Below are 22,065 nucleotides of genomic sequence, written 5' to 3' on the forward strand. Positions count from 1 at the left end.
CTTACTTACTTGCCTCTTTAGCACCTAAGTATTTTCAAATCCAGTAACTAGTATCATAGTATTGGGATGAGCCACATGAAGCTGTCAGTTTTTTTATGGATCAAAAATTGTTGACTATCAGCCATTTTAATGAATTTAACCTAGTATATAATGAAGAGATGTCAAAGAGTCTATAGTCCTTTGGCTTTGGGTTCGTACTGGTACTTACTTTTATAGAACTGGTCATAAAGTAATAGTTAATGATAATACCTGGGTTTCCCTGGTGGCTCAGACAGTGAAGAATCTGCCTGTATTGCAAGAAATGCGGGTTCAGTTCTTGGGTCAGGAAGATCTCCTGGAGAAGGGCATGGCAACCCACTCCAGTATTTTTGTCTAGAGAATCCCATGGACAGAGGAGCCTGGCAGGCTACAGACCAGGGGATCGCAGAGTCGGATGACCAAAGCAGCTCAGCATGCACTTGGTGATAGTACCTAACATCAGAACTTGAAATGTCTTCCAGATACAGTATTGTTTTGATTAATCACACACTCTTTCCCAAAGGCTTTCATTTCCTTCAAAAAATATTCAGATCCTCCCCAAAACCTCCCACATATAGTCTAAACTTAAAGACATTTTTCCTCAATGTTTTTCCATTTACTTATCTCTTTCACATTGAAACTGTTGACATTTATTATCATTTGGAGAAATTCAATAGCCATGAAGTATAGTTTTTTCTCTCTTTTGTCTTAATACTTTTAGTTTAACATTGTTCTTTCTTCCTGATGTACATATCAGCTAGTCATTTGCCTTTTCCAGAGACTATTTTATTTAATATATTTGCAAAAAACTAGCTCAAATAAGTTTTAAAGGGTGAATGCACTGAGCATTTGCTTTTTATAAAATGCATTGTAATATATTACTTATATTAAAGTATTTTCTTTTTATGGAATGTGTCTTACACTTTTCCTCCTTTCATAGGACCTAAAACCGCTTGATAACAGAAGTTTTTATCTTCTTTTATTTAAAATTTTACCTCTCTGCAGCTTTTGCATGATGTCATTTTAATGAGCTGTGAAAAGCTTTCAAAAGTACTTAGTGAGATTTGAGAAATAAAAAACTCTGAAGTTCTCTAATGATGGAGATAATCTTATCTAAATTTTAGCACAGTCAAATCACACTAGTTTGATGACTTTTGATGTTGATTATTTTCTCATCATATTTCTTTATCAATAAAATCTTATTAATTTTCCCTACTTTTTGTTAAAAAACGACTATATGACCATAAATTTTTCTCTCTGCTTAAAATAACATTGTAATATTTATTTTATAAAAAAGATGATAACAGATAAATTGGTTAGGTTTAATAGATATTTATATGGATATTTTACAACACATATCTAAGATTCTCTACCACAAGCCTTTTTTCCCTCTCAAGTTAGAAATGTTTTATAGCACTCAGGGTTTAAGTATTAATGCAAGGATCTGTCTAGAAGTAGATATTAAAAGAATTTTAAAGTATCTTAAAAAAATTCCTATGTATCTTATTTTAGGTTCTTCCTGTGATATTTAGATGACATTTATATATATAAACCATTTAATACAGTTATCATTTTGTCTGTAATTGAGTGAATATGTGAATTGTGGAGTTCACAATTTTGAATGTGAAGTCATCCTTCAATATGAAAACTTCAGTCGTCTTATTTTCTCTCACTACTTTTATTTTTTTTGAAACTAATTTTCAATTTTTAAAATATGTTACAGGAAGTTTATCATGAAAAGGACATCAAAGTATTTTTTGATAAAGCTAAACATGAAATCACTACTATAAAAATAGTAGGACCAGAAGAAAATCTAAGTCAAGCTGAAGCCAGAAACATGGGAATGTATGTTTTAACAAATATAAATTCTACCAGTATCTACTAAAGAAACTTTTCTTCAAAATTAATATTCTAAACTTGGGTGTCTCAACTGTGTGTGCACATGTGTGTGTATGTGTGCATGTATGTGTGTATGTGTGTGTATTCACAATGAGCAAACCTCTGCTTTAGAACTATATCTATGTTTGAATGTATTTATGTCTAAAGGGGCATGAAAATTATTTACAATTTTCTATTAATGGCTGAGAGTCAATATATTTAATGAAACTATTAATTTAACTTCAGTTCAATATTTAAATCCTCAGACAGATGAGTCATGTGACTGATGTAACAGTGGTTTAAATATGTATTAGCTGAAGGTTTTGTGGGACAGAAATGTATGTTTCAGATATTTTAGTTACCTCCTGGGCTTTCCCAGTGGCTCAGTGGTAAAGAATCTGCCTGCAATGCAGGAGCCACAGGGAGATGAGGGTTTATTCCCTGGTTTGGGAAGATCTTCTGGTGGAAGATATGGCAACTCATTCCAGTATTCTTGCCTGGAGAATCCCATGGACAGAGAAGCCTGGTGGGCTGTAGTTCATGTGGTTGCAGAGAGTTGGACATGACTGAAGTGACTTAGCATGTATGCATGCATGATCTAAATAGTACTATAACCATAAAGGAAATACTTTAGGTCCTTTGTCTAGCCCCTTTAATAACTTCAGAAGGATTATTTATAAAATTTTGGTTGCAGTAAAGACAATCATTTATTCAGTGATTGTTGAATATGCCCATCAGTAGTGAGAGAGCTACTGATTAAAAGGTAAGAGATGGTCACTTCTTAGCAGGGTATATTCTTGTATTATGCTATGGAAGCTCTGCCCAGAGTGATAGACAGTGCCTACTATGGGTGTATAAGGACTGGCAGGAAAACAGACCTTGGAAAAATCAAACGATGTTAATACTAAGGGTTCTGTAACTTAATCATTGGAGAGTACCTTGGGTCCACATTTAGAACCTGTTTTCTCTAATTTAAAAAATTCTGTATGTGCTCTGTTGTGTCTGACTTTGCCTCAGCACAGTGTTCTCTAATTTACTTATGTCATTACAATTATCAGCAGTTCATTCTTTTTCATTGCTGACTAGTGTTTTTCCATATGAATATATTACAAGTGCCTTATATTCTCTACAGTTGATAGGCATTGGGTTATGTAGAGTTTCCGGCCATTATGAATAAGACTGCTAATGAAGATTCTTTATTAGAAGTGTGAATAAAATGTATTTTGTGTGTGCATGTGTGTGTGTGTGTGTGCATGTGTATACATATATCCTTTAGAATATATTTGGAAAATACCAAGGAGTGGACTAACTAGGGCCCAGGGTTAGGATAGATTATGTTTAACTGTTTAAGAAACTGCTGAATAGTCCAAAATGAATGGACATTTTACACTTATAACAGCAAGGTGGTAGAGCTCCGGCTGCTCCACATGTTTCTCAACATTTATTGCACATCTTTTTATTTTAGCCACCCTACTGGGTATGGAAAGATATTTTATTCTGGCTTTTTAAAAATTGCCTTATAATGAGAAGAAATTTTAATCTAATAAAATTCCGTTTCATTTTTTTATGCTTTGGTATTTATTTTCTATTTAAGAAATCTTATTCTGATGTCATGAATCCAATTCTTTGAAATTTTTATTTCATAAGCTTTATCATTCTATCATTTATGTCTAAGATGTTTCAATCTGCAATTCATCTTGAATACATTTTTGTATTTTGAGTGAAGTAGGGGTCAAATTTTATTGTTTGCAAATGAAATTCCAGTTGTTTCAACACTACTTTTATTTCTTATTTTAAAATTATTTATTTTTAAATTGAAGGATAGTTGCTTTACAAAATTTTATTGTTCTCTGCCAAATATCAACATGAATCAGCCATAGATTTACATAAGTGCCCTCCCTGTGAACCTTCCTCCCATCTCTCTCCCCATCCCACCCCACTAGGTTGTTACAGAGACCCACTCCTTTTTAATTTAAGGCTTTTCTTTTCCTACTTAATTGACTTGGCCTTGGTCCTAAATTAGGTGACTGAGTATTTATGCATGATTGGGAACTCTCTATTCTGTCTTGTTGCTCTAAGATGAATGCCACACTTTATTACCAAGAATTTATATTCATCTTGAAATCATGTAGTATAAATGTTTCAATTTTTATCCAAGATAATCTGGGATGCTTTAAAAAAAATTTTTTTTAGTTTATTATTTTATATTGAGTATAATTCACATATAATATTTGTCTCAGGTGTGCAACATAATGCTTTAATATTTGTATATGTTGTGAAATAATCACCACAATGTCTAGTTACCATCTGTCACCATACATAGAGTATTTTAAAATAATTTCCTCTAATTTTTTTTTTGAACAATTTTAACAATCTATCTGGTATCCTGTTTGACAGTTGCTTAGAAACAAATGTGTTATGGAGATAAATACTGTCAATAGCAGAAAATGATAACTTGGATAAGCAGTGACAGAGGAGAGCTCATAAAGAAACCCAGATGCAGAAACCACAATACTTGGAAGCATGTCATGTATCACAAGTAGTTCATTCCTTTGTGTTCCTGATGATAGTGCTCCAGACTGTACCAGGAACAGCATACATCATAATCCATGTCCCCATATAAGAAGCAGGGCAGTGATTATCTTGGAAAGAATTCCATGTAAATCAAGTTTAAAAAGTATTAATACCTTAAGAGTTATACTCTTGTACCTCCAAGATTTCACTTAAACTAAATTGTAGATATACAGAATTTTGCTCTGTGAGTATGTGTGTGTGTGTAGAAAATATTTTGATTTGTGAAAAAATTCTGTTGACAAAAACATTAATATAAAGTATGTTTCCCTTTTAGAGAGGACTAAATGCTGAACTATAAATTGCCCATTTGACCTGATGCTTTATGGTTTAAAGTATTTCATGGCTTGAAAATATATTTCACTTGTCCTAAAAGTTTTAGTGTTGCTCTATCCATGAACATCTGTGTTGATCAACTGACCATTTTGAAATTTAAAGTAATATTTACCCTTTTGGATATTGTCTTACTATTTTGATTAGAAAAGTATTTTAGAAAAACCATATTTTACATGAGATTTATGTTAACAGTTTCAACCAATATTTTCAAATATTTGGTTTATTTAATGCCTATTTTATTTCTTTTTCAACAACAGGGATTTTTGCCGTCAGGATAAAAACTGTGAATATTACTTTAGTGTGGATGCAGATGTTGTTTTGACAAATCCAAGGACTTTGAAAATTTTGATTGAACAAAACAGGTACTATATATGATTCAATGTCAATTTATTTTTAAAATTATAATTATTTTCTGCATTTATGTGGACATGCTGTAATTACTTATCTGTGTTTAGCAAATTGAGGAAACTCACAAGAGATTATTTTCTACAACTTTCAATTCTAAGAATTTGTATTTTTTAGAGAAGTCAAATAGAAAATAACCCAATTAAAATTTAGATGTATTCAGTATATTACAATCACAAATGTAATGTTTATTAATTATATTTGTCCTATTTTTTAAAACTAGATGAAATTGTGATCTATCTGTAACACTTGGAATTGCTTTATTTTCTAAAGATATTTTTAAAGTAGAATTTCATAAAACTTCTGACCTAAAAAGTTATTACAAGCAGAGTTGGAAGTTCTTAAAATTTGAAAGAAATTTCAGAGATGCACATTACTCCACAGACTGATCTGTGATTTTATTTAGTGCTGAACTAATTATCATTAGGCAGTACCTGTTTTTATTTAGCCAAACTGAAGTGAGAAAATGGCACCATCTATACCAGCTTATCAGAGAAGGCGATGACACCCGACTCCAGTACTCTTGCCTGGAAAATCCCATGGACAAAGGAGCCTGTTGGGCTGCAGTCCAGGGGGGTCGCTAAGAGTCGGACATGACTGAAAGACTTCACTCTCACTTTTCACTTTTATGCATTGGAGAAGGAAATGGCAACCCACTCCATTGTTCTTGCCTGGAGAATCCCAGGGTTGGGGGAGCCTGGTAGGCTGCCGTCTATGGGGTTGCACAGAGTCGGACACGACTGAAGCGACTTAGCAGCAGCAGCAGCAGCAACATACCAGCTTATAGTGATTTAATCTTTATTTTATTTATTACTGCTAACACTAGTATTGAAAGTGAAAAAAAAAGTGAAGGTGTTAGTCGCTCAGTCATGTCTGATTCTTCACAGCCCCATGGACTATATATAGCCTGCCAAGCTCCTCTGTCTATGGGATTCTCCAACTAAGAATACTGGAGTGGGTAGCTATTCTCTTCTCCAAAGAATCTTCCTTACCGGAATCGAACTGGGTCTCCTGCATTGCAGATGGATTCTTTACCATCTGAATCACCAGGAAAGCCCAGTAATAGTATTACTAGTATTAATATTTCCACTAATAACCCACCTTTCTGCCAAGTCTGCCAAGTCGCTTCAGTCGTGTCCGACTCTGTGCGACCCCATAGATGGCAGCCTACCAAGCCCCGCCATCCCTGGGATTGTCCAGGCAAGAACATTGCAGTGGGTTGCCATTTCCTCCTCCAATGCATGAAAGTGAAAAGTGAAAGTGAAGTCGCTCAGTCATGTCCGACTCTTCGAGACCCCACGGACTGGAGCCTACCAGGCTCCTCCGTCCATGGGATTTTCCAGGCAAGAGTCCTGGAGTGGGGTGCCATTGCCTTCCCCCACCTTTAATGAGTGCTTATTAAGTGCCAGGTATTAATCTATGTATGTTCACAAATATTAACATAATTATTTCTCTTAACAAATAGAATGGTTAGCAATGAAATATTAAAATTGCTGTTTTGAATTTGATGATTAAAACATGTAAGATGTCTACTGTCCTCTATTAACCCATCCTGTGTATAATTTGTCAATTTGAGAATTCAGTTATTTAGAATCTAAGGCTGCTCAATATTAATCTTAGAATTCCAGACTCAAAAACATTGAGGCACACAGCAGAAGGATTTTCACTTTCATTGTCTCTTTGCCCAGCTCTTTCAGGCAGCTAAGATTATAATTAAGATTTCTTTCTATTAAGTGTTTGGTCTTGTTAGTTATCTTGAACTATCATTCCTTAAATTAACATAATATGTAGATTCTAATTTATGTTTTTGTTTCCAATGTTGTGGGTATTCTAACAAAGCAGATTATAGACGTATCTGGTTAGCATTTTATTCTAATAGGAACCAGGAAAAATAAACTACAAACTTTTAATGAAGTGTATTTGTAGGCTATGTGTTACTTTTCCATAGGTAAAGAAATGGCACACCTGGTCTTCACAAGACTGGAGTGTCGTGAAATGGTTTTTTTGTGGAGATAGTTGGTCTATTACCTTCCTCTTGGAGGAGTTGTGTGAGATTTTCTTCAAAATTGTGTCACCCTACTACAATTTAGTTCATTTTAAAGTTAATTCTAGTGGAATTTCAAAATGTGTTACTTCATTTGAAAAATGTTGATGCATTATAAATTAGATTTCCTTAAGAAGAAATCTGACATGTTTTGAATTTGTAACACATACTTGTCTCAAAGGGACTCCTTTCCTGGTAAATAGTGAGACAGCGCTATTCTATTTTATTTTCTAAAATAGTCAAAAACCAGAAAAATGTTCAGTGTTGCCAGGGCTAGCACGACCCATCATAAAAGTTAAAAAAAAAAAATTGCAACATACTTTAAAGTAATTCAGGACTTAACTTTAGGAAAACTGGCCTATTTACAAATATCTCAGCCCATCTTCATAAATTTTTTTATTCAGAAATATTTATGAGCTACCTTAATGCACTCGGGACTGTTATGTCTGCCTAATAACAATGGAAATATTTGATTTCATTGAATATAATTTTGGAAATATTTAAAATAAACGATTAAGGTAGTTACACTTTTATTGGATGTAAGTATTGTCCTTTTAAAATTTTTTATACTTTCATTCACGTTTTCAATTACTTTTTCTTTTTTATTAGTCTTTTTACCAAGCATGATTGAAAATCAGCAATGTACTTGTTTAAGGAAAAGTGAAGGGAGGAAATTCCTCTCTATTTTATTTTAGTTTTTTGGACTGTGTATGTGTTAAATAAAGTTTATTGTTTTCTGTGTCATGTTAAGCCCCAAACACATAATTTTGTGGAAGTTAAAAAATGGATAATTATCTGAATTTGTTTCTCTCTCCTCAGGAAGATCATTGCTCCTCTTGTAACTCGTCATGGAAAACTGTGGTCCAACTTCTGGGGGGCCTTGAGTCCTGATGGATACTATGCTCGATCTGAAGATTATGTGGATATTGTTCAAGGGAATAGAGTGTAAGTTACTTAATTTGATCTTTTCATGTGAAATATCTTTATGTAAAGATATGGTCTTATTATATTGAGTTTTCAAACATTTTTTAATCTCTTTCCTTTATGTTAAATGGAAATTTAAAGACCCTGGATACCACTTGTGATCCTGCAAATACCAGTATAAAACTATATTTTAAAAATTGTTCTTAATGTCGTAAATCTTCAAAGGCACACACTCTCAGTTGTGGTTAATACTAAAAGATAGTGTATGATTACCATGGGTAGTCATCTTTTGGTTGTTAGAAGAGGAGTATTCTTTAAAGTTTGTAAAGGGAATTTCATTTGGCTAATTTATTTAGTGGCCAGGATTAACGTTGTTTGATAGCTTATAAAATTTATAAATGAGTCAACAAAAACACCAACAACTAAACCTTCCATCGTTTCATTTTGAAGAATTTTCTGTGTGATATAGCTGGTATTCTGCTTTAAAGAGAAGTTTCTTCTCCGTATGATTTCTATTTTCTAGAGTTTGAAAAGAGTATACTTGCTAACAAGTGTGTGCATTATTTATACTTATTTCAGACACAGAAGTTGATATTTTTTAAACTTAAGGATGATCACATTTGAATTAGCTTTTTGCTAAGGTTAAAATAAAGAAGAATGTCATCCTTTTTTTCAAACAGCTGACTTGAACCAGACTGACAGAGATATTAAGTTCTTTGCCTAATTTCTCAGATACATCAGCTCAATTAAAGAGGGTTAACGTTTAGAATGGAGAAGGCAACAGCACCCTACTCCAGTACTCTTGCCTGGAAAATCCCATGGATGGAGGAGCCTGGTAGGCTGCAGTCCATGGGGTCCCAAAGAGTCGGACATGACTGAGCGACTTCACTTTCACTTTTCACTTTCATGCATTGGAGAAGAAAATGGCAACCCACTCCAGTATTCTTGCCTGGAGAATCCCAGGGACGGGGGAGCCTGGTGGGCTGCCATCCATGGGGTCGCACAGAGTTGGACATGACTGAAGCGACTTAGCAGTAGCAGCAGTAACATTTAGAAATGGAGAAGGCAATGGCACCCCACTCCAGTACTCTTGCCTGGAAAATCCATGGATGGAGGAGCCTGGTAGGCTGCAGTCCATGGGGTCGCAAAGAGTCGGACATGACTGAGCGACTTCACTTTCACTTTTCACTTTCATGCATTGGAGAAGAAAATGGCAACCCACTCCAGTATTCTTGCCTGGAGAATCCCAGGGACGGGGGAGCCTGGTGGGCTGCCGTCTATGGGGTCGCACAGAGTCAGACACGAGAGAAGCGACTTAGCAGCAGGAGCAGCGTTTGGAAAAACACCATACAGTTTTTGCTGAACAGTTGAGTTGTGAAGAGATGTTTTACTTGTGAAAATTATAATAGGCATGAGAACAGTAATAGTTAATTTGAATGATATAAATGTGATAAAGTCTTTTGTTAGCTGCAGTTAAGAAGCATGATAGCTGAGAAAATACTATTACAATCATATTCTGTTGTTTCAAAGTACTTTAATAGTTTCTGTGATGATTTGTATAGACCATATGCCTGATGTTGTCTGTGGGTGTGGCAGAAATAAGGCTTCACAGAAGTGGAAATAGAGAACACATATTTCATTTAAGCTGTTTTAGTTCAACTTCCTGTCATTGTTGTCTAAAGAGACAGAATAAAGTAGAGGCTTTTGATTTAGTTAATAGAAAAATGTACCTTATGTATAAGAGATGCATGAAAGAATGACATCTTACAACGTGTGTGTGTGTGTGTGTGTGTGTGTGTGTGTATGAAACAGTGTACTCTTTACCATACCAGTGATTAATTTCTGAATTCAGTGGGCACACTATATATTTTTGATTGAACATTTCCTTTGAAGCTCGTCTAGTAAGACAAAATGATAGTATATATATTGCTTTCAATCTCTGACTACGTTTCCTTGGTCAGGATCTTCCCTTTCTGTTCTGTGAAAGCAAAACATAACCCTTTAGGTGAAACCTCTGTTTTGTTGTTTTTAGGAAATGAGTCATGTGCAGAGTAAGCAGACAAGTGTGGGAAAGAAAGAAGGATGAAATAAACAGTGTCTTCCATCACTTGTGTACTTCAAGCTATGTTTATATCTTCCTTTTTCTACAGACAATTGAGATAGCTTAATGACAGGTTAAAGCGTCTGCCTGCAATGCGGGAGACCCGGGTTTGATCCCTGGGTTGAGAAGATCCCCTGGAGAAGGAAATGGCAACCCACTCCAGTTTTCCTGCCTGGAGAATCCCATGGAGAGAGCCTGGTAGGCTACATTCCATGGGGTCGCAAAGAGTTGGACACGACTGAGCGACTTCACTTTCTTCTTTTCTTTCTAATGACTTTCGAAAGACTGAATTTTAAGAGAATTTTAGGCTGTGTTCAGTGGTGCGCTGGTAAATATCTAATAACTGATTCTTGGGTTTGGAAGATGCCCTGGTTTGTAGTTTTGCCCATCTTTGTCTTCTGAATACATCTACTGTGGCTGATTTCAAGCGTCCAATGTGGTCACTGAGTGTAGACTTGGGAAGGGAAACTCAGTGCTCTGGGAAGCCAGTGTGAGCTGGATGTGATGTTTTTGCTATTGAAGTGCTTAATCATAAATGCCCATCAGGATATTGTACTCTAACTGATCAACAAAGTGAGAATGACAGCTAAAATGCCAAACATATCAACTTTAAAATGAAGTTTATAGGGAGATACTGATGCAGCTCATAATCTAGGTCGGGAAAAATCCTCTGGAGAAGGGATAGGCTATCCACTCCAGTATTCTTGGACTTGGCTTGTGGCTCAGCTGGTAAAGAATCTGCCTGCAATGCAGGAGGCCTGGGCTTGATCCCTGGGTTGGGAAGATCCCCTGGAGAAGGGAAAGGCTACCCACTACAGTATTCTGGCCTGGAGAATTTCATGGACCATACTGTCCATGGGGTCACAAAGAGTCGGACACGACTGAGCAACTTTCACTCACTCACTCATGTAGTGTTTACCAAATAATCTCATGTATATGTGTGTGTACATATGTTAGATATCATGAGATGTGTTTGTGTATAACTTGACTCCATAGTTTATATATGCAAAATTTTAAACATATAAGACATTTATTTTAAAACCATAAAAGTAAAACTTTAAATATTTTGTATTTGTTGTATTTTGGAATGTCTTATCTTTACTTTCAGAGGGATATGGAATGTCCCATACATGGCTAACGTGTACTTAATTAAAGGAAAGACCCTCCGATCAGAGATGATTGAAAGGAACTATTTTGTTCGTGATAAACTGGATCCTGATATGGCTCTTTGCCGAAATGCTAGAGAAATGGTAGGGAATATGATGATGGCTTGCTTGAATGTCTCTATAAGATTGCTTGCTTTACCAGTTGATGTGTCATTTGTTTTGATGCCCTTTTCTTTCTAATTTGTAAGTACTAGCCAATTTTTTTGGTTCTGTATTGAAATATTGGGAGCGATTATGGAGAATAATTTGCCTGTGCAACACCTGCAGAAACAACTGGAAAAAAGTTTGGCTTAGGCTAACTCACAGGCAACAATAAGATATTCAATTATAAGCATAGATTGGTTACAAATCAACTTTGCATTTTTAAGAATTTGTCTTTAATTTGAAATTCTATACTTAAAAATCTGACCTAATTAAATTTAATAGATGAAGCCTGGGTGAAATGATGATTTACATATTTAAGAAAAACACATTCTTGTCCTAAAGTCAGTATCCAATATTTCTCTGTCATTATTAATCCCATACTTTGAAAAAATAGGTTCCTTACCACTACACTGGGAGAAGGATTAAAATATGTAGTCTGTTTATGTGAAAAATTAATGATAATTGCTAATCTATAATATATTTTCATTATAAAACTTGAAGTGATTGTAGAAAATTGTTTTTCAAAATGTATAAGTGTGTCTTAAAACATACTTAAATGGTTTTATGTTTTAGAAATAATTGGGTTATTCAAATTTGTATAAGCAAATGTGTTTATGGTAAAATCAGGAAAGTTGGCAAGTACTTTTTTCTAGTTTAATAAGGCATGTATTACTTGAATATGTTTGTTTTTCCTACAAACTTTTGTCCATTGTTACATTGAATGTACTCAGTACTTGTGATTGTAATGTGTGCTCATGTTTGGCTAATTTGACTCAACAGCGCACCCTGGAATGGCCTCTCTTACACATTTTTTTTTTTTTTTCTTTGTCTAATGAAAACTCTGTTACTAAGGAATGAGCTTGGATTTATGTTTGACCAACAGAAAAACAAAAAAAGGGCTGGAGTTGTTTCTTTATGTGCACTGTAAGCTTTGCTTGTTCTGCATGTTGTCTGTGAAGGACATTTCAGAATGTCAGCTTTTTCTCAAGGGCTGCTATTTTTATTTACCTAAGAATATCTGAGAGAGTGGATGTGCAGGTCAACTTACCCAATCCTTCTCTTCATTTTAGACTTTACAAAGGGAAAAAGACTCCCCTACTCCGGAAACATTCCAAATGCTCAGCCCCCCAAAGGTGTTATTTTTATTTACTTTTATTTTTTATTTACTTAAAATACTGGATACTGTATATTGCCTACAAGTAAAGTTTCTTTAAGAGTCTTCTTTTCATTTAGCTTGGTGTAAACTGTTGGTATTCACTGGTTCTGAATTTGTATATGTGAGTGTGTGTTTTGTGTGTTGGGGGTAGGCATGTGTGATATTCAACTCTTTGTTCTTCGGACTGATTTGCATTTTATGGGTGACAGATGGAAAAGTTAAATACAAATCACTTTCACTAGTTTCTCCAGTGTTTTTTTTAAGGAGAGAAGAGGTAGGAGTATGTATAAAGTACATCCTGATTAAAATGAGATTTGATTACTCTTCACTAATTTTCTTTTTATTAATAACTAACTCTTTTACCATTAAAACAGGTACAAAAAGAAACAACCCTACCTTAATGGTGTTTGCCATATTTATTAGGTTTGGGACAAGGACGAGAAACTGATTTTCTTTAGTTGCCTCTTAATGCAGGAGTAATTTCTGTGTTCAGTCTTTAAACATCAGAACATAAAAGTATGAAATAGACTGATAAAATATTGACATTTGAATTTTTGCTTAAAAATGTGATATCTTCTTTGAAAGGAAAAGAAACCAAAAGAGGTACAATTAATTGCACTTTGATGTCTCAAAAATATTTCTGCTTTCAAACAGGAATTCTTTTTCCCTGATGTCTACATCTAGGACCAATAAGAAAGGGACAAAAACAGTCCTTCTTCCTCTTCTTTTTTTCAGTTGAGTGTCAGTGCTATCAATTAGTTTTGTGTGGTGTCTGAATTCATAATTAATCAAATTTTACTTTTATTTTAAATTATGCATGTTTTATATGAAAAATAAAAATGCATGTTCCTGAATAAGAGATAAAATTTAAAATTAATATCTCTTGTAAAATTTTTCCTGTGGTTAAACTTATTTTCTTATATTTTCCTCCAATATTATTAATACTGTTATTTTTTGGCATATAGGGTGTGTTTATGTACATTTCTAATAGACACGAATTTGGAAGACTATTATCAACTGCTAATTACAATATTTCCCATTTTAACAATGACCTCTGGCAGATTTTTGAAAATCCTGTGGTATGTATTTCATGCTCAACTTCATTTATTACTTATTTTTTGTAACTCTAAATGGATATAAATCAATTAGGTTAATAATACAGAAATACAGCAAGAGACTTTAAAGAAGTATTTTTAATTATGTAATCACAGGCCTAATTTATTGTATTTCTTGGCTAAGGACTTTCTTTTTAAAGACATATTAAGTTTGGATAAGGGAATTATCAGTTTCTTTGATTTCTCCTAATATTTCTGTTATATGTATTTCAAAACACTAATAAATTTTCAGTCTCAATTTCAGAAGAAAATGTTTATGAGTAGCTCATGTATGACAATATTACATTTTGACTTTCAGAAAGAAAATGTAAGAACTTAGTTTGAGAAAATGCATTTTAAAATAAAATAAAAATTCTATGAATGTACTCTAAAGATAGCTAGAGAAAACTGCGAAGTGGAATCAGCATATAGAGAAAGTCTTAAGTTGAGGAAACTGTGTCCCAAATTATTTCTTTTCTATAATTTTTGAATCATGTAGAAATTAATTCCTTTTTGTCTTAATTGGTTTTCTTTAGGCAAGATGACACATTTATTCAAGGGAAAATACTCTCTAAAATCTATGGTTTTTTTTCCTTGCTAGTAGTCAAGTTTTAAATTACGAAGACTCAATCCACCTGTTGAGAATTGTCTTTTACTTTGTAGAAGTACTGACTTTGGGGAATAGTAAATTTAATGGTCTCTAAAACTCTATTGCTGGAAAAAGAATATCTTTTGACTTTTTTGTGTGTCTTAAAAGTACTTCTGTTTCACTTTAGCAGCGTATCTCCATCTTTCACAGGAGTAGAATTGAAAAGGGGCTCTTTTTTAAAATGTTGAGGATGGAATTACCTATTTTACTTTGGCACTAAAACTCGGTATTTTGAGAGATACAATTATTTGATTTCTTGGCTAATACTAGCTTCCTGAAAAAAAAGTCCCAAGTTATATCCTGAAGTGTAGATATTTGTGTGAGATTTAAAATCTTTGGAGAGTATGCAATGAATATATCAGAAATCGGAACTGGTTTTCTTTCCATGGCTTTGTTCTAGTTTTGGTAAATTAGCTTGACTGGTATGTCTCATGAAGGATATCCCATAGCAAAGTATTTAATATTACCCCATTATCAGAACTACTAAAAAATTAATAAAGTCAGTTTGTTCAATGATATTTGAAAACAGTCTAAAATAAAAAGTTAATATCAATGCTTTAATGTAAAATCTTAGGGTCTTGTTTCTTTAACTTTGAAAAATCTATAATGATGTCAAGAAAGAATACTTAAAAATCTTTAAAGATTCTGAAATGTTATGTATGATTATTTACTTTTAATTTCCCCCCATATTTTGGAATCAGAGAACCAAAAAATATTAAAGGGGATAATGAGTAATTCGATCCTTATAGTGACATACTATGTATAAATTAATTTTGTTAAAGAATTTGAGGATAATTTTGGTTTTTCCATATCTAAAAATATCTGAGTTACATATAAGCAGAGAAATGTAAAACTAAGAATGGCAAATTAATTATCAGGACCCTTTTTAAATGTGGCCTTAAAAGATATATTTCAGACAAATATTTTTTGAAACATATTTTGATTGAAATTATTTTGAGTCCTTACCTCAGTTTTTCCCTACTTGCTTACTATTTGTACGTTGCAAAGAGAACACTAAGAATTTTGTTAAACAGTCTAAATATATTTAAGAAACAATCATTATGGATATTGAATCTTAAGATATACCCTTTAAATATTGTGTTTTTAAGTAAAACACTTAACCCAGGAAAAAGATTCCTTAGTTGATATTGATAAAAATTGTTGTATCTTAGTGTGTGGTTGGTGTGTCAGTGATTGGGTTAAGAGAAGATTCAGGTTCATGAGTTAGTATAAAGAGGATCGATTTTTCAATACATGGTCTTAAACCTTAATTTCAGTTAACTGAAAGTTATGATAATGTTAGTAACCCCATTGAGCATTCTTTGATACTAATCTAAAGTGAAAATACACATTTTGAATATATTTAAAAAATCAAAATTATTTTAGAGTAATTCACTATAAAAGTATATAAGCAAGGCCAAGTTGATTAATTTGCTAATTTTTAATAATGTTTGTTGCTAGAGTTATTTTCCCTATCTTTCACATTTAAAAACATGTATTTGCCTACACCTATGTATAAATGTCCTAGAGGAGGACATGGCAGCCCACTCCATTATCCTTACCTGGAGAATCCCCACGGACAGAGGAGCCTGGTGGGCTACTGTCGGACATGACTAAGCACACACAACTCATGTATATCCATAGAATATAGCATACAAATATAGACACTATAAGATTACTCAGAATTTAACATAGAGTTATAAATCTGCATAAATAAAAATTTGCATTTCACAGAATGTTTTAAACATACAAAAAAATCAGGCAAAGTTTAGAAAACATAAACTCTGGTTTCTCAAAGTTTCTATTTTGTCTATTACATGTAGATAGATCAGTCACTCAGTCGCGTCCGACTCTTTGTGACCCCATGAATCGCAGCACGCCAGGCCTCCCTGTCCATCACCAACTCCCGGAGTTCACTCAGACTCATGTCCATCGAGTCAGTGATGCCATCCAGCCATTTCATCCTCTGTCATCCCCTTCTCCTCTTGCCCCCAATCCCTCCCAGCATCAGAGTCTTTTCCAATGAGTCAACTCTTCGCATGAGGTGGCTAAAGTACTGGAGTTTCAGCTTTAGCATCATTCTTTCCAAAGAAAGCCCAGGGCTGATCTCCTTCAGATTAGACTGGTTGGATCTCCTTGCAGTCCAAGGGACTCTCAAGAGTCTTCTCCAACACCACACTTCAAAAGCATCAATTCTTCAGCGCTCAGCCTTCTTCACAGTCCAACTCTAACATCCATACATGACCACAGGAAAAACCATAGCCTTGACTAGATGGACTTTTGTTGGCAAGGTAATGTCTCTGCTTTTGAATATGCTATCTAGGTTCGTCATAACTTTCCTTCCAAGGAGTAAGGGTCTTTTAATTTCATGGCTGCAGTCACCATCTGCAGTGATTTTGGAGCCCAGAAAAAATAAAGTCTGACACTGTTTCCATTGTTTCCCCATCTATTTGCCATGAAGTGATGGGACCGGATGCCATGATCTTCGTTTTCTGAATGTTGAGCTTTAAGCCAACTTTTCACTCTCCACTTTCACCTTCGTCAAGAGGCTTTTGAGTTCCTCTTCACTTTCTGCCACAAGGGTGGTTTCATCTGCATATCTGAGGTTATTGATAGTTCTCCAGGTACACATAGTCATTTATAAATTGCTTGAGCAGTTTCTAAGGTGCATATACTTTATATTTTCCTTTAAAGTATTCGTGGAAAGGTTTTTGCTTTAATCTGAGCAATGCTTTTTTTTTCACCCCCGTAGGACTGGAAGGAAAAGTATATAAACAGAGATTACTCAAAGATTTTCACTGAAAATATAGTTGAACAGGTTTGTATTGGAAATTACTATGATATATAGAGCATTTTTGTTATATTAGTAGTGAATATTATTAACATAATACTCTCTAGCAGAGGGTGTTGTGAAAGTAGAGAAACTGTCTTTTAGGTAAAGTTCATGTGACTTAATTACCAATTTTACAGCCTTGAAGGTCATATAGTTTAACATGTAGAAAAATGAAAATTAGCACTAATATTAAGGTCATGCTATTTTTTTAGCATACTCCCAATGTCATAAGCATTTCAGAAATAAATTTTTAACATATCTCTGGTGTAAGCCTCTTTCAATGAAAGTTAATCTTTGAAGAAATTAGAGTCCAAACATCACTTCTCAAAGAGGTTTCTTTCAAAAATGAACTCTGGTTTAGATTAATGTTCCAAATTATTGCTAATACCTTATTTCCAAGAATGTAAAGGGCCTTTAATTCTGAGATGCTGTTATCTTGTTCACTGTGACAAAGGAAAAAAAATACTGCCAATTAAACTATGACGCACATTGAAAGAGCTTTGCTAGACTTACTGAGGCACAGGTGTTGTATGTCATAGGGCCCTGTATACAATAGTAACATTTCATTTCAATGACAAATCGTAATGTATCATTTAAACAGATGTCTCGAAGAGCAGATTAACAAATGTAACACCGACTAAATGTGTGTATGCATTTGCACACATACAGATGCATACATGACACATGTTGAGAACAGACTCAATATCTGACCAGGTGTACATTCCCTGTGTCATTAGCAACTATATCACAGTGGCTGCCTAGCCAACTGTGAGTCTAAGAACACGTCTTGATTTCATAGGGGTTAAAATGCAAAAAAAAGTCTTAGAAATTGTTTTTTAAAAATGTATTGTTCGTAACAGTAGTGTCAGTATTGTTGGGCAAACTTCTTAAAAAGACATCTAAGTGAGATAAATACCGAACATTACTTCTGAAATGCCATTTGTTTGTAAAAAGTCACAAAATGTTACTCTCTTAATGGTGGTGTCATGTTTTATACGTAGCCTTGTCCAGATGTTTTTTGGTTTCCTATATTTTCTGAAAAAGCCTGTGATGAATTGGTGGAAGAAATGGAGCATTATGGCCAGTGGTCTGGTGGGAAACATCATGTAAGTTGTCATTTTACATTAAGAACTAAAATGTATATGTGGGGCAAGGAGGAGTATAGGTATTTAGAGAAAGTGGAGGAAGTTTGTCCTTTTTGTCTTACATCTCTTGGTCCTAGATCTCAATGAAGGGGCTACCCAGGGCTGTCAAGAGAACTATATTTTTTCATCTAATTCTGCCAATTGTTTTTTAACATTTAATCTATCTGGGCCTCAATTTCATCTCCAATTACATGGGGCGATCCTTCAGGGTCTGTGTCCCCTGAGTGGGGATGGTAAGGTCATATAGGCCTATTGTGTGATATTGCTCTTCTCTAAGGCCTTTTTTTTTTTTTAATTCTCTGTGTTTTCACAGTGAGCTATAGTGAAAATACCAAAACAAAGTTTATCTGGTTGACTGCCAAAGCTATTTTTTTGTGTGTAAGCATAGGAAGAAGGAATCTGTTTGAATGCCTTTGGTGTAATTCAGTACCGCATTTACATTCAAAGACTTGGCAGGAGGCATTACTGTTGGTGGTTCAATGTATTTCTTTTCCTCCGAGAACCCACAGATGCCAGCTCCTTTATAGTACCAAGGAATTTTAGTGGAATACTCTGGAATATTAATGCCTCTGCTCAAATATATACCCACTTAGTCAGCTGATCAGGAAGGCAGAAGTTTGAAGTATGAGGAAGAACTTGAGGTTGGCAGGTTGTAGGAAAATGAAAAGCCATCATGGAAGGAATTTGGGGGCCACAAGATAGAAGTGAGGAGATTAACAGGTAAAGTTTATTTTCAGTGACAGGTAGTAGTCCAAGGTGCAGACAAACAAGATCTATGCCCATCAAGCAGCTAAGACTTCCTGAAGGGTCCCTGTAAAACAAAAACCAAAAATTTAATTTTTAAGGGGACATGGAAAGGCTTTGGTGATCAATTGTATTTATTTCCTCATTAGACCTCACATATCTGTTAAATATGAAAGCAGTCTACTTACTCTGTAATACTTTGTTTCATCATTGATACTTTTGCAAAGCTGTGTTATCTACGTTATTTTGATAGTTTTGCAATTAAAGCAGATGGTACCCCATAACTGAACTGTTATTTTTATTGTCTATTATGATCTTGTGGTTGAAAAAATTTCCAAGACAAAGTGAGTGTGAATTGCCCATGGACCACACTTTATGATGTCATGAATGCTTTTTCCAGGATAGCCGTATATCTGGTGGCTATGAAAATGTCCCAACCGATGATATCCACATGAAGCAAATTGGTCTGGAGAATGTATGGCTTCATTTTATCCGGGAGTTTATTGCGCCAGTCACACTGAAAGTCTTTGCAGGCTATTATACTAAGGTAGTTATCCTCCCGCCACTGCTACGTACTCCTACCAGTTTTTACCCAAATGTGCTATTTTATGTTTTTATTGATAAGCAAATCCATTAGCTTACTTTGCTTTTTTTAGGGATTTGCACTCTTGAATTTTGTAGTAAAATACTCCCCTGAAAGACAGCGCTCCCTTCGCCCTCATCATGATGCTTCTACATTTACCATCAACATTGCACTCAATAATGTGGGAGAAGATTTTCAGGTAATTATGGTTTTTCTATATTACATTTTTTCAAAACAAATATGTCATTATGAAATGGCCTTTGCCTTATCTTTTTTTCTTTTTTAGATTCTGCTTAGATAGCATCATTTGAATTTTATCACTCATTAAAAATGAAATATAATAAGTTGATACATTTATTTCTCTATCCTTTTAGGGAGGTGGATGCAAATTTCTAAGGTACAATTGCTCTATTGAGTCACCAAGGAAAGGCTGGAGTTTCATGCATCCAGGGAGACTCACCCATCTGCATGAAGGACTTCCTGTAAAAAATGGAACAAGATACATTGCTGTGTCATTTATAGATCCCTAAGTTATTTTCTTTTCATTGAATGAATTTTCTTTTGGAATGGATGACTGGCATGAACATGCCTTTGAAGTTGTCCTTGAGAAGATGCGAGGAGTATTTAAATAACTTCCACAGAACAACTTCACTTTAGGCTAAACATTTGAAAAACTTTTCCTAAAAAAATTGTTTGATATTTCTAAATGTCTGCTCTGAGCCTTAAAATACAGATTGAAGAAGAGAAAGGAAAAAAAAATGTAAAAGCAATTATTTATTTCTATGACTTATTGTCTCTGAAAATAATGACAATTTTCCGAATTTGTATTTTAGTTGATTCAGGTACAGATGTACAAGTGACAAATGAGACTAATAATATTTTCTTATTAAAAGAGTGGGAAGAATTTTATCAACATGTAGACAAAATGGATATAAATGAAAATTTCAAGTTTTGAAATGCAGGAAAACTGGAGTTCTAACTGAATTTGTATGCAACCAATTGCATAAGTACTTTTTTTGACCACCTATATTGGGACCTTTTTTGGTGGTTATTGAAGGAATATGAGGAACAATATATAAAACAATGTTTTTCCTCAAGAAATGTAGCACAAAATACAACTGAAGTGCATATCCAGTGGGAAACATTTTTGTTTAGATTATTAGATTATTTTTAACATTTGCCTTAGAAGTCAAGCCTTATGTTCCTTCAGATAAATTTTCCAAGGTGGATTAGATTTAGTAGATGTTAGATTTAGGAAAGCTTTCAAGTCTTTCGATTTCTTAAAAATACATCAGACATCAACTTAAGATCAGCAAGTGTCCTTAAGTCAAGACAGGGTCATTTTTAATTCTAGAAAATGAGGAAAAGGAAATTTCATTAAGATTTAATAGTAACACATGATTTTTTTTTTTAATAAAACTCTAAGTACTTGAATTTTATATCAGGAAAATAAAGTTGGTGAGCCTTTGTTCTTCCCTTTTACCCTCTGTCTTCCTCCTAATTCTTTTTTTCAGGAGGGTGATTCACTTTTTTGTCTTCACAGCATAGTCTCCATTTTATCCTTCTTACTGTTTTTATTACTTTTCTTTTATCCCACTTTCAAAAAATTCCCCGACACAATTTTGTGACTTGATTTTTTTCACCATTATTCTGAGTGAGGTTTAAATAGTCTCATTGTAGCTACTGTTTTTAATTTAAAGGTTAAACTTGAAAAAAAGTTTTAAGTCATGGTGCCAAATTTCATTTTTCTAACACTGTGTGTTAGAAAATTATGAAAAATAAAATAATTTAAAATGTTTCTGTTCTCTTTATTATTTGTCATTTATGTTTAGAAGAGAATGATGGTGGAGTGGACTGAAAGAATATCTAGATAGAATAAGCTATGATTTTATTTTGCTTGATATGTTTACTGATATCTGAACTAAATGAACACTATTTATTGAATTTCCAATTGAATTGTAGTATCTTCAATTTCAGACTGACTAGGGATTTCATCTGATTTATTTCACAAGTGAGAAAATAGACAAAACATGTGTTTATTATGTATTTATTTATTCAACGGTGCTTTTCAAGTCCCTACTATGGTCCAGGCACGGGCCCAGTCACTAAAAATGTGGTGAACAAGATGTTATAATTACTGAGAGATGGATTTAGGAGATAAAGAGCTGTAATTCTACCTTGTTTCTGCTCTTTAGTAGCACTTCATATCCAATAATTTCTACTATCCATCAGTTTGGTAGAAGACATATTTTATTATTTGTGAATTATGCTATT

The 22,065-nt window shown here is 34.0% G+C and overlaps 1 protein-coding gene across 2 annotated transcripts in view; it reads left to right on the top strand.

The window, feature by feature from the left end:
- PLOD2 (procollagen-lysine,2-oxoglutarate 5-dioxygenase 2) overlaps positions 1 to 21,589 on the top strand; it is a 125,475-nt gene extending 103,886 nt beyond the window's left edge. The window contains exons 10-20 of one of the 2 annotated variants that reach the window (XM_019961246.2): positions 1,742 to 1,863; positions 5,061 to 5,165; positions 8,072 to 8,197; positions 11,386 to 11,527; positions 12,658 to 12,720; positions 13,709 to 13,822; positions 17,239 to 17,304; positions 18,321 to 18,425; positions 19,609 to 19,755; positions 19,865 to 19,990; positions 20,166 to 21,589. In XM_019961246.2, coding sequence (XP_019816805.2) covers positions 1,742 to 1,863; positions 5,061 to 5,165; positions 8,072 to 8,197; positions 11,386 to 11,527; positions 12,658 to 12,720; positions 13,709 to 13,822; positions 17,239 to 17,304; positions 18,321 to 18,425; positions 19,609 to 19,755; positions 19,865 to 19,990; positions 20,166 to 20,321 — 1,272 coding nt within the window. In that variant the 3' untranslated portion in view covers positions 20,322 to 21,589. The remainder of the gene's footprint in view (positions 1 to 1,741; positions 1,864 to 5,060; positions 5,166 to 8,071; positions 8,198 to 11,385; positions 11,528 to 12,657; positions 12,721 to 13,708; positions 13,823 to 17,238; positions 17,305 to 18,320; positions 18,426 to 19,608; positions 19,756 to 19,864; positions 19,991 to 20,165) is intronic. The other variant, XM_019961253.2, reaches the window with a different exon arrangement.
- The last annotated feature ends 476 nt before the right edge of the window (positions 21,590 to 22,065 follow it).

Source organism: Bos indicus, chromosome 1 (genome assembly GCF_029378745.1).
Source record: "Bos indicus isolate NIAB-ARS_2022 breed Sahiwal x Tharparkar chromosome 1, NIAB-ARS_B.indTharparkar_mat_pri_1.0, whole genome shotgun sequence".
NCBI classification, from domain to species: domain Eukaryota; kingdom Metazoa; phylum Chordata; class Mammalia; order Artiodactyla; family Bovidae; genus Bos; species Bos indicus.